At 29.0% G+C, this 13,446-nt stretch overlaps 1 protein-coding gene across 1 annotated transcript; it reads left to right on the top strand.

Annotated features, from left to right (window-relative positions):
• The first annotated feature begins 5,034 nt into the window (after positions 1-5,034).
• LOC123220194 (transcription factor bHLH149-like) lies at positions 5,035-6,060 on the top strand. Its single transcript, XM_044642245.1, has one exon. It carries the CDS (start codon positions 5,136-5,138, stop codon positions 5,796-5,798), a length of 663 nt encoding a protein of 220 aa, XP_044498180.1. The 5' UTR covers positions 5,035-5,135; the 3' UTR covers positions 5,799-6,060.
• The last annotated feature ends 7,386 nt before the right edge of the window (positions 6,061-13,446 follow it).

The following is a 13,446-nucleotide window of genomic DNA, read 5'->3' as shown; positions in this document are numbered from 1 at the left end:
AAGTTTGAAAAGTTTAGATTTCACTCTTAGGGTTGGCTTCCTTCTCCAACCACCACCGACGGCCGATTCTTTCCACCAATCTCCCTTCTCCAACTACAAAGGACGGTGAAGGAAGAACCTTCGTCTCCCAAATCTGGACGACAAGACAAATGACGAAGGACAACAAAGTGTCGTCCTTCGTCATCTGCGTTGTGCAACGAAGAAGTCTTCGTCGCACTGTGGGATGAAGAGATTTTCGTCTCTTCGTCGCACCGTACGACGAGGAGATTGAGATCTCTTCGTCACACCACCGTCGTAGCAACAGGAGAAGGAGGAGGCTAGAGAAGACGTCAAAAGATAAAGTTGAAGAGTAGGGATAAAACTATTATTTTTTAAAGTTATGGGGGCGGCTAAACTTTGAAAAATATGAAAACCCTAGGTTTGAGGGTGAAAATGTTATTTTGTAAAGTTTAAAAACTTTAGGTAAACGTAAAATGTTAGTTTCTAAAACTTGAGAGGTGAAAAGTAATAAACTTTATAACTTTTAATATAAATGGTAAAATAATTATTTTACCCCTCCCTTTAACAGAAGTTTGGTCATAGGCGGGGGTTTGGGCTTTTCATCTTCCGTGGGTATGGGTTTGAGAGTGGGCTAAAATTTGGGTGGGAAATAGTCCTTTTGCCTTTGATTGATTTGTGGAAGTTTGGTTTGTTGAAATGTTGTTTGTAATTGGGAACAGTTATGTGATTAAGAGTGGTCTTTGTGGAGGAAACTTTCTTTGTGCACAGTAAGTGTTTGTTAAATTTTCTGTGTGACTTGTATGAGAGCAGTTTGTCTGATGACTGCTATTAAATAATTTCAGTCCCACAAATTTATAATGACAATTTTAAGTTTAATATTATAAATTAGCTTTTAATATAGATAAAGGGTATATCAGTAATTTACTGTTATACCAACCGAAAATGTTAAAAAAATTGGATGATAGGAGGCATTTTGGGTTTCTAAATTTAAAAGGTGGGATTTGTCAATACATTAAACTTTAAGTGGGTATGAGCGTTTGAGCCAATAAGGTTTGGATTCCAAATTTGTTAATATCATATTAAGATTTGATTTTATAATTATTTGATATAATAATTATAAAATTAATTATTAATTTTAAAATTTTATTTATTCGATATAATTAATTTAAATTCTAAAAATATTATCCAATTTAAATAACAACCTTTATTATTTAAAACAATATGGGTATTCGGAGTCAAATTAAAACATGGAAGGTGAACGACAATCACAAGTCCGTGACAAAAGAGTAATGAAATTATAATTTAATTGACAAGCAAAAACAAAATGAAGACCAGCATCAATTGACTTGTTTGTCTCATGTAATCAAATATTTTAACATTATTTGAAGAGATGAAGATAAGTTGGAACATTTTCTTGTCATCAACGAAGACAATTGAATGTGGGGGTGAATCTTTGGGTACACATGTCGTATTAATGACACTAGGCCAAAAGATTTGTTCCCACTAAAGATTTATTATAAACCCAAGCTAATACGTGTCGGAGTAAAGAAAAATCTAAACTTTTATTTATATATAGCTAAAATTAATTGATTTTATAGGTAAAATTATTTTTTAACTATAATATATTAAAATTAATTTTTTTAAATTTTTCTCCATATTTTTAATTATTAACAATTTCCTTTTTGGATTAAATTTAAAAAAATGTATTTCTCTCTTAGGATTTTCCCTAAACTTTTTCGGTGTTGGAATTCGATGGTCATCTCTCTTTCTCTATCATCGACAATCAACCTCCTGATAGAATCTATAGCAAAATCATGGTGAAAAAGATGTCTTAGTCTTTGATGAAGATTTCATTTTCATCTAGAGATGAAAACATCGTCGTTGTTGTTAATGATGGATGATGAAAACTGACATCTTCGTCTTTGATGAGAATGTCATATTTGCCATGATTTCATCACAGAGAGAGAGATTCCATCAAGAGGTTGACCATCAACGACAAAGAAAGAGAGATGGCTATCAAATTTCAATACCAGAAAAGTTTAGATAAAAATGAAATCCTAAAGGAAAAATATAATTTTTTTAAGTTTATCCAAAGTTAAATTGTTAATTTTCTAAACTCAAAGAAAAAATAAGAATTTTTTTTATTATTTTTAATATATTATAGTTAAATGACAATTATATCTTTAGAGTTAACTGAATTTGTTAATTCTGTGAATTTATGGGTGAAAATTTGAATTTTACATATTTAACAAATACCAATTTAGATTGTAATAAACCTTGGGTGATAACAAGTCTTTTGGCCACAATATTATCGGTAGAGTAGGAATTTTAGAGAGACTTAAAGCTTGTCTCGTGCAAGGAGGTAAGGCAACACTCTTTTTTCTTTCCTCTCAACATTACCCCACCATTAATCGATAACATAAATTTTAACTCAATGTGTTTCTTTTTACTCATCCGTACAAAAAATCATATATATATATATATATATATATATATATAAAAAGATGATAAAGACATAGAATTTAAGAGGGTCAAGTGTTAAATTAAAAAAAAAAAAATTGGATAAAATATATAAGAGCAATACTATGTATATCCATTTTGGATACACAAATATATACACACTCATATGTGTCATCATATGATTGGTTATTGTTTTATTCTTAATTCAAAATCATCCAATCACATGATGACACATATAAATGTATACATATTTGTGTACCCAAAATGGGTACACATAGTTTTATTGAATATATAAATAGTTTTTATTATATAAATAAATTATTTATAAAATTATTAAATCTAAATTACTAATAAATTTCATAAAACTTTATTGTATTTGATTTAATGTAAAAAAATAATAATCAGATATTATTTTACTTAAATATTAAACTAATAAACCATTATAAAATAATATTTATATTACTTATTAAATTAATAAAAAGTAAAGTTTTTTTCTTAAAAATTAATTAATAAAATTAAAATTATTTCTTATATTACATATCATATCATTATTTTTAAATAAAAAATAAATAAAATTCTTTATTATATAAGAAATTAAACAAAATAATATTAATAATAAAAAATAAATTAATAAAATAATTCTTTATTAACTAAAACTAAACATTTTTTTTAGTCTTAATCTGGTAGGTGTCATTGTCATTCTACTTAGACCTATTCAAAATTTGTCACTGTTTACTTTTTTGTTTAATCGGAGACCCTTGCTTTATTAGTTAAATGGGTATCTTAGCGTATAATAATTAAATTCATAATTATTATGTCAAAAAAATTTTATTATATATTTTTATAATAAAATTATATATATAAATAATAATATATTATCTTATAATTATATATTATTTTATTTTTAATTTTTAATAATTTAATCATACAATTAAATATAAAATTACACCAATAATATTACTGTTTTTTTCAATCAGATTCTCTCTCTGTGTATATATATATCCCGAAAATTTATTTTCCAATAAACCCTTCAAATTAAATGAAAAAGTGAAATAAAAATAAAAATGGGGCACGTGGATGAAAGTAGTCCACAATGGAACCATGGAAAATAAAAGAAGGGGGCCACCATTATCAAATCACATGACACCCACTAATCATTTCTCTATAAAAATAATAAAAAAAATAAACAAATCAAAATTTGGGCCACAAGTCAAGTGGAGGCCAACACATCACCTTTATCCTCCAATCAAACGTTTCCACATCACTAATTTCGATTTATTATTTAATAATATTAATAATAAAAATGCTGGCCGGCAGATATAATACAAAGAGTCCGGCCTTGCAAGACAAGATAAGGAGACAGCTCCTTTGACATGTTTTTCACCTTAAGTGGTGAAGGTTAGTTAAAAGATTAATGGGCAAAGGACTATTCCTACTCTAATTTTAGTTTAATTTCAAAAATATATCTATAATAGTTTAAAATTTTAAGTATTTATTTATAAACTATTTTTTATTAAAATTTTTAGTTATAAATAAATATAAAATCATCATTTTATCTTCATATTAAAAAATAAATAATTTATATCATATCTTCCTTAGATTTTGAAAAAAAACATTTTAACCTAACATTTCATCTCTATAAACTTTTAGGTTTTCTTCTCTCTGGCAACAGTGATAACAACGACGATGAACACCATTCTCTTCCCTTTTCTCTTTGTCATCGTCGATGATGTCCCACAATGGACAAAGAAGGATCATCTCCACAAATTGAAGACGAAAGGATTTAGCTTCTCTAGCACCAGCATTGTTTTAAGTCAATTCAGTTTTACACAAAGATGGATCGCATGATGAAAACTTCATCTAGAGCTGATTTAATGAAAAATGTGATAGGTCTAAGAGAGAAGGGAGGAAAATGCGATGACATTCTTTGTCTTCGATTCATCACATTAATGTCTTTTTGTCAGTCATGAGATGTCATCAATAATGGCAAAGAGATAAGGGAGAAAAATGGTGGACCTAAGGATTTATAGAGTTAAAATATCACTTTTTTTAAGTTGAGAAGTTGGGTTGAAATGTTATTTTTTAAAATATAAAAAAAAATTATATAAATTATATATTTTTTAATATAAAAAATAAAATAATTATTTTACCGTTATTTATAATTAAAAATTTTAACAAAACTTAATCTATTGATCATATTTTAATTTTTAAATTATTATAAATATTTTTAAGATTAGACTAAAATATAATTAGGAGTGATGTTTTACCCAAAATTAATTAATATAATCAAGTTAGGGATTCTCTGCTAATCACCTAATTATACCTTTCAGATGAAAATCCGAAAGGGACGAATGTCTTGATTAATTGAACCAGTGTGGTCTAATTATGGATTAGGTAATTATTATGAGTCAACGTACATCTTGTTAACCTAAAATTAAAATTGATGGCGTCATTAATATTATATTATAGGTAATTTTTTAAAAAATAAAAAAGAAAAAGGAAAATTGAGGTGAAAAGTGGGATAGGCGAAGGACGCGTGTATCCCAGTGAGTTTAATTTAAAAGTCTCCTCACCCCTCCATTTGCCTTTCTCCTCTATAAACTTAATCAACTTCTCCTTCTCTTGTTCAAACAAATAAACATTGTATTCAAATCAAACCTAACTGTTCCCTCTTCATGGAACCCTCGTTCTCCGATTGCGACTCCTCCTCTTCCTCCTCCCTCAAACCTAATCATAAGAGACGGAGATTAAGCTATGATCATCAACAACAACCGCCGCCACCACCACAGCATCATCATCAACACCAGCATGATCATGATAGTCGAAATCAAAACGCATCTTCTCAGCCTACCAAGCGATGGACAACAGACATCGAGCAACAGATCTACTCCTCTAAGCTTCTCCGAGCTATCCGCCATGTTCGTCGCTCTAACACCGGACGAAGCCGAGAAATCCGCCAAACTGCTGACCGACTCTTGGCCGTCTCTGCCAAGGGGACAACGCGGTGGAGCCGAGCGATTCTGGCCACTCCGCTTAGTTTCAGACTTAAAAAGCGACACGTTAAAGTCAAAACCAGCTATAGCCACTTGAAACGGAAGGCGGAGTTGAAGAAAGAAAAGAGCATGAACAGCAAGTTACCGGTTGTTGAGAAAAAATTGCGTGTTCTAGGCGGGTTGATTCCCGGTTGCCGTAAGATATCGCGCTTGAATCTTCTAGAAGAAACGATTCAGTATATAGCGGCTCTGGAGATGCAAGTACGAGCGATGACGGCTCTCACCGAGATTCTGGCCGGTGCTCCACCAGTGGAGAATCGGATCGGCTCAGACATGAGCTCGTAAAAGAATTGCCATGGCTTGGTTTGCCAGGTTGCATAAATTTTTTCTTTTATAAACTTTGTTTTTTTAATTTTTATGAGAAATTTTAAATTGGTGTACTGTATTTTATTGTATTATAAACGACATGACCTTTTCTTTTTTTAGAGCTCCAATTTGGAAATGTAGTTGGTTGAATCAACTTGGTGGTGTAAAGTCTAAAGCAGCACATGATATGCTAAACTTTTAGGTGCGTGTAATAATTGTTTTAGATTATTGACATCATTCATTCTCTGTGACTCACCAATCGTCAGTCAATAACTCTGCACAGTTCTTGTCAAATATCTTATAAATGAGCCATGAAGATTTTGCATGATTTGATTTGTTTTGTTCAAGAAAAGGGGTTTGGAAAGAGGGAGAGGAGAGGAGAGGATATTAGAGAGATAAGAAGACGCGGATAATGAGGAAAATGTGGGGAAGGTAAACCCCACAGGAGCAGAAAAGGGGTGAGTCAATTTGCAAGTAGCCATATTGGGTTTATGAACAAAACAGTTTCACTTCAGTACATACATACATGTGCATTGCTTTCATAGTCCTACCAGACCCCACCTTCCTAACCTAATTGTCTTCCATTGCATGTGATTGTTTTAAGGCTAAAGGACTTGTTTTCATCCAAAATATATTGTTTTCTTAAATTTTTTTTTATTAATTTTAAAAATTTTATTTACTCACCCATGAATGATTAAATCTCTTATTTTAAGAATAAAATTATTATTTTATATTTAATATTAAAAATAAATTTATATTTTATTTTATTTTTCTTTCTTAAACTTTAAAAACTAATAATATTTTTTCAACTTAAGTTTTCAAAAATAGTATTTTTTATTAGGGTTTTCAATTTTTTAGATTTAATTTTTTCAACAACGAAGAGACTTCTTCAACAATCTCCAAACAATATCTCTTATTCTCTGATGTGTCCTTCTTTTGGTCTTCCTCCTTCCAATGTTGTGCGGCGACTTGTCGTCTTCATTCTTTGATAACAATGACGTCGCACAGCTTTGGAAGGAGGATAACCAGAATGGGGATGCGTTGGAGAGAAAGAGACGTAACCTAAAGATTGTCAGAGAAGTCTCTTTATTACTGAAAAAATTGAATCTAAAAAATTGAAAATCTTAGGAAAAACAAATATTGTTTCTGAAAACTTGGATTGAAGGAAAATTGTTAGTTTTTTAAGAGAAGGAATAACTTATAGGTGGGTAAATGAAATTAAAAAAAAAAAATATTGTTAGTTTTTTAATTTTAACTATTTATAGGTGGATAAATGAAAATTTTAAAATTAATGGAGAAAAACTCAGGAAAACAATATACTTTGGGGTTGTGGTGTTTTAATAAAACTACTGTAACTTCCAAACATTTTTACACCAACCCCACCTCTTTCTCGATGTTTAATTTCTACATCCATGGCCATTACTTGCAATCCATTTTTTCATTCTTTATATTCTATTATTATTATTATTGTTATTATTTTTTGTTGATAGAGGGAATCTACTCGACCTCACTGGACAAGTAAAACCCTAATAGACAGTGATTAAACCTTATCATTACGCTAAATGAGTTAGAGTTTCGTTTTGTTGTAGCCCATCATTATTCAGACCCATTGTATTTTCTATTGCTCTTACAAACACTATCAGCATCACCACATCTTTTTCATTCATGAATTAGAAATTTTTTTTCCGTCAATACAGGTTAAAATTTCTATAATTGTTCATTTGGGTTTTGTTTATGGAGTTACCAAAGTCATGATTCCTATGGAGTTTTATTAATTAATTAAGCACCACATACGCTTATTTGTATTGTAGATTTCATAACTTTATGTTTTGTTTTTGTGTGTTAGCTATCAAATTCATACATATGTCTGCTCATGTTCACATGCATCCATGTGTTCATTCATATGTCTGCTTATGTTCACATGCATCCATGTGCCTTCATTTATGAAGTGCTTCCCTTTTACGGGTCAGTTATTAATATTGATTTAACCATAAATACAGCATGTATTGAGTTAGATGGACATTTGCACAATGAAGTTATAACCAAGATATGATTTTGCTTAGTTAGAAATAGTATATGAACGTTGTGATGTAGGTCTGGCAAACTATAACTCCACATTAATATGCCTGGCGAACTTCCCAATTAAGTTTATTAAGTGTGAGTAGCTGTGTACCTGAGAATAACGTATAGGTTCCAGATGAAGTAATTTAAGAAGATGGAAGGCAATTAGTTGGGTTTATAAATAGGAAATTGTCAGAGGGCGGCAGAGAAACAGGAACGCACGTGTGTTGTTCATATCCACATTACGAGTTCTTCTTTTTCCTTACTGGAATTCGTAAGGTTAGAAGTCATCAATTTATTATACGTATGCTCTTGTTTTAGGTTGCCAAATTTTAAGCTCAGCTATCTATGCATGAGGTTTGCTTCCAAAATTTTCAACCTAAGAAGATAGTTGAACTGATTTTATGAATATAATTTATAGATGGGTTTTTCGAATATACCTGAGTATTGAAGTCTTAAATTATCAATCAAATTTATGAAATTTGAGAATTTTTGTTCCACATGTCAACGCAATAAATAAAATGGAGTAGGCATTAATAGTGGTGGAAGGAGAAGACAAATGAATCAAACTTATGAGTTGGCAATTGCCCCCAACAAAACTGGACATATATATATATATATGGCCAAAGGATTATTTCCCACCTAATTTTAGTTAAAATATATCTATGGGAGTTCAAAAATCTAAGCATTCATTTATAGACTAACTTATGTTAGAATTTGCTATTAGAGATTATGATAAAATCATTATTTTACTATTAAACTTTAAAAAATTATATTATTTTCTCTCTTTTTTATTTAGAAAACTAATAATTTCCCTATTAGAATTAAGTTTTGAAAAATGACTTTTTCCCTTTTAGGGTTTCAAATTTCTCCAACCATTTTCCAGCTAACAACAGTCACTCTCTCTCCCTCCAACATCTTCTCTCCGTTCAAAGCTTTCTCCCTTAGATCAGCGTTGTTTAGATTTTTAAAGAATTCATATGAAACCCTTTGTCTGAAAGATGAATGTGTCATCTAGATGAGAGGTTTCGTCTAGATTCTTTAAATCAAGATGACACCAGTTAAAGGGAGAGAATTTCAAACAGAAAAAAGACGTCAGAGGGAGAGCCATCGTTGGGAGGAAGAGAGAGCGAATGTCATTCATCGGAAAATCAGTAGAAAAATTTGAAACTTTACGAGAGAAATGTCACTTTTCAAAACTTAATCCTAAAGAAAAATTATTAATTTTTTAAACAAATGAAAGAAATAGTTCTTTGGCCTATTCATATAAGAACAAAACAAAATTGCATGTCCACCACAAACACATGGTACTCTTTTTATATGGAATGAATACCAAATTATTTATGTGGTGGAGCCGTGAAGGCAATACACTTACACTCTAATAATTGTACAATATGAAAATGAGGGAATCATCACACCATTTGTATTTATAGACTAAATTTATTTCCCACCCAACGATTAGGAAAACTATTTTCAACCTCTTTAGATGCAAAAACTATAAAATATCATCTCAAACACACGACTCATTTAATAAAAAAGTCTTAACACGGTATAATATGATACAAGTATATTATCATATTATTACTTATTATTTTAATTTATTGAAATTATCATTATACTCTTGTGAGGGTAACTTACAATCCGTTTAGTTATAATAGTCGTAATAACACTAAAATGATATAATTTTTAAATTACAACTTTTTACTATTAGAGTCATCGAAATCACATTAGATAGATGTTACAAAATTATGTCTAAAAAGGTGTAATTTTATGACTTGCCTTGGCGATTTCGATCGGACCACACACTTCTTAATGCAATCTAATGATTTGTAATCCTAACTTTTTTTTTGAAAAACTTGTAAAGGATTTAGGGGCTTCTACCTTTTTTTTCCTTTGACGGATTTGTGTTTTAGATGAATATAATGTGAATCCTTACCGTGTGACAAAAGCTTATAGTCAACATAATTTCTTCTGATTTTCCAATTTCTGTCAATCCGTCGCCTGCCACACGTGGTTCCATCTATACGGTGCTTTCATTAGACTATGACACCACCCCTGTCACCTGTTCTTTTTCTTTTATTTGCGTTCTTTTTTTGTTTTTTACAGGGCAATTAAAACAAATTTGGTAGAGTAACCTTATATACATATTTTTTTATATAATTTTATAAATAAATAATGATATATTATTATGTAATTAGATAAATAAAAATTAGAAATAAAATAATACTTAATCATATTTTTTTTATCTAACCATTAGAGGATATCGTTCCTAACCATTTTCTTGTTAATTTACTTTCAATAAAAAACTATTTTCCAAAAAATTAAATCTAAAAAATTAGAAATCCTAAAGAAAAAATACTGTTTGTAAAAACTTAGATTGAAGAGAAATTATTAATTTTTAGAATTTAAAGAAAGAAATAATATAACTAATAAACTCAATTAATTTTAACCGTCTTTAAGTAGATAAATGAAAATTTTTGTTACACATTTCAACGCAATAAATAAAATGGAGTAGGCATTAATAGTGGTGGAAGGAGAAGACAAATGAGTCAAACTTATGAGTTGGCAATTGCCCCAATCAAACCTATACATGCACACAGACACATATACACAGATAGCCAAATGAGTAGGTTTTAATTTAACTTTAAAAATATATTTGTGAAAGTTTAAAAATCTGAACACTCACATATTAGTTAATTTATACTAGAATTTACCATTAAAAGTAATAATAAAATCGTTATTTTATCATTAAATCTTAAAAAATTATATTATTTTCTCTTTTTTATTTAAAAAATTAATAATTCCTACCAAAAACACATGTTACTTTTTTTGTACGAAATGAATACCAAATTATTTATGTGGTGGAGCCGTGAAGGCAATACACTTCCACTCTCATAATTGTACAATATGAAAACGAGGGAATCACCCCACCATTTCTATTTATAGGCTAAATTTCTTTCCCACCCAACGATTACGAAAACTATTTTTAATTTCTTTAAATTCAAAAACTACAAAATATCACCTAAAACTCGACTCATTTAATAGAATAGTCTTAATACGGGATGATACAAATATATTATTATATTATTATTTATTATTTTAATTTATTGCAATTATCATTATACTCTTGTGAGGGTAATTTGTGATCTGTTAAGTTCTGATAGTTATAATCACACTAAAATGATGTAATTTTTAAATTATATTTTTTTATTATTAGGTTATTAGAATTGCATTAAAGAGGTGTTACGAAATTGTGTCTAGAACGGTGTAATTCTATAACTTGTCTTGGCGATTTCGATCGGATCACACAATTCTTAACGCAATCTAATGATTTGTCATCCTAACTTTTTTTTGAAAAACTTGTGAAGGATTTATGTGCTTCTACCTTCTTTTATTTTTCTCTTTGACGGATTTGTGTTTTGGATGATATTTTATAATTTTTCAATTTAAGGGGTGGTCCTTGGCATGTGACAAAAAGCTTGCTTGTCAAAATAGTTTCTTCTGATTTCTGTCAATCCGTCGCTTGCCGCACGTGGTTCCATCTATACGGTGCTTTCATCAGACTAGGACACCACCCCTGTCACCTGTCCTTCTTCTTTTATTTGTTTCTTCTTTTTTTCACCAGACAGTTAAAATAAATTTTTTATATGAATATTTATATACAAATTTTTATATATAATTTTATAAATAATAATATATTATTATATAATTTAATAAATAAAAATTAAAAAAAAAATAATAATCAATTATATAATTATTTATCGTTATTAACAATTATATACTTAATTTTCTATAATTATATAATTTTTTTTTTTTAATCCAACCATTAGTGGGTACAATTTTTTTTTTTATTGATTTACTTCCAATAAAAAGCTATTTTCCGCACATTCGAACTTTATATGGATGACCCTTCTTTCTCTTCTACTGTAAACCTGATTTCTGTCAATCGTCGCTTGCCACACGTGGTTCCATCTATACGGTGCTTTCATTAGACTATGGCACCACCCCTGTCACCTGTTCTTTTTCTTTTATTTGTTTTTAACCGGACAATTAAAATAAATTTTTTGAAACAATATTATATACATAATTTTTTTTTTATATAATTTTATAAATAAATAATAATATATTATTATATAATTTAATAATTAAAAAATAAAAATAAAAATAATATTCAATTATATAATTATTTATCGTTTCTAACAATTTTTTTTTATTGATTTACTTTCAATAAAAAGCTATTTTCTGCACATTCGAACTTTATACGGATGACCCTTCTTTCTCTTCAACTGTAAACCTCATTCTCGAAAATTTTTTGACAAATCTATAGTGACGTTTTTTTTTTTTTTAATTTTCCATTAATTACAGTTATTTATTTATTTATTTATTTACAGATCGTCTCATCTGGACTGGGAGTTTATGGGCTGAGCTGAATATGGGCTTGATATGGGTTGGGAGCTCATTGCAGAAAGTGACCAATATCATATGGATTTATATAAATGTGTGGAGTACAAGACCTTTTTGCAGGGATAGACGGCATTGATCAAAAATCTGTTTATAAGGCTTTTCAATTACTTGACTTCAAATAACAGAGTTAAATGTAAATGCAGAGGATATTGACCATAGGGGTTAGTTTGAGTTGTGAAGGGAAAGGGTCTCCTTGTGAGAGGTTAGAATTCGAATAGTATGAATTTCCTCTCTCATGTAAGAAAATTTTGGGCTTACTAACTTGGGTCTAAATAGTTAGATACAATATAGCAAAACTTTGACTTTATCTAGTGCAGTTGTTATATATCTAACTACTATATCTCAAAAGTTTACCTATCCGGTGAAGTCAGACAAGATTCCTCGGATCAAAAAGAAAAAAGTTTAGAGAATATCAACAATTTGCCTTCTCATAAGCAAGTAAATATGCAATGCAAGATGACAGGGATGTTCAAGCTTTGAAAAGGCAACAATCAATTTATGAGATACACAATTTTTGTCATATGATGATGAGAGTGAAAGCATTGGATTAGCACGCATAATTTTTGGCGTTCCATATAAACACGTTCCTAAATGAATTTTTCATTTAGGGGCATTTGATTTAGATAATATTTTATTATCAAAATAGAGAGATTATCTTGAAGATATATTACTTAAAAGATTATTGGATATAAATGATTACTATGTCTGATAAAATTTGGTAGATATAAATAATTATTGTGTTTGGTTAAATATAATAAAAGAATACTAATAAATTATTTTACTTAAATGTCCTTAAATATAATTATTTTTAAATATTTTTATATTATTTATTATATTAATTAAAAATAAATTTTATTTTTGTCTCAAAAAATTAATAAATAATAATATAATTATAATAAAATTAAAATTACATTAGTAATATTTTAATACCTAAGGTGAATGTGGTAATTAGATTACCACTTATATTACCTGTCATGTTCGCATTGATAATAAAATATTATCATAATTTTTTATTACTGACAAATCAAACAAGGTAATGTAAGTAATAAAAGATAGATTATCAATGTAATATTTAATTCCCTGGAACCAAACAACCTCTTTG

Source organism: Mangifera indica, chromosome 7 (assembly GCF_011075055.1).
Source record: "Mangifera indica cultivar Alphonso chromosome 7, CATAS_Mindica_2.1, whole genome shotgun sequence".
NCBI classification, from domain to species: Eukaryota; Viridiplantae; Streptophyta; class Magnoliopsida; order Sapindales; family Anacardiaceae; genus Mangifera; species Mangifera indica.
The sequence above is the reverse complement of the archived record's forward strand: the minus strand, read 5'-3'. Positions and strand labels throughout refer to the sequence as shown.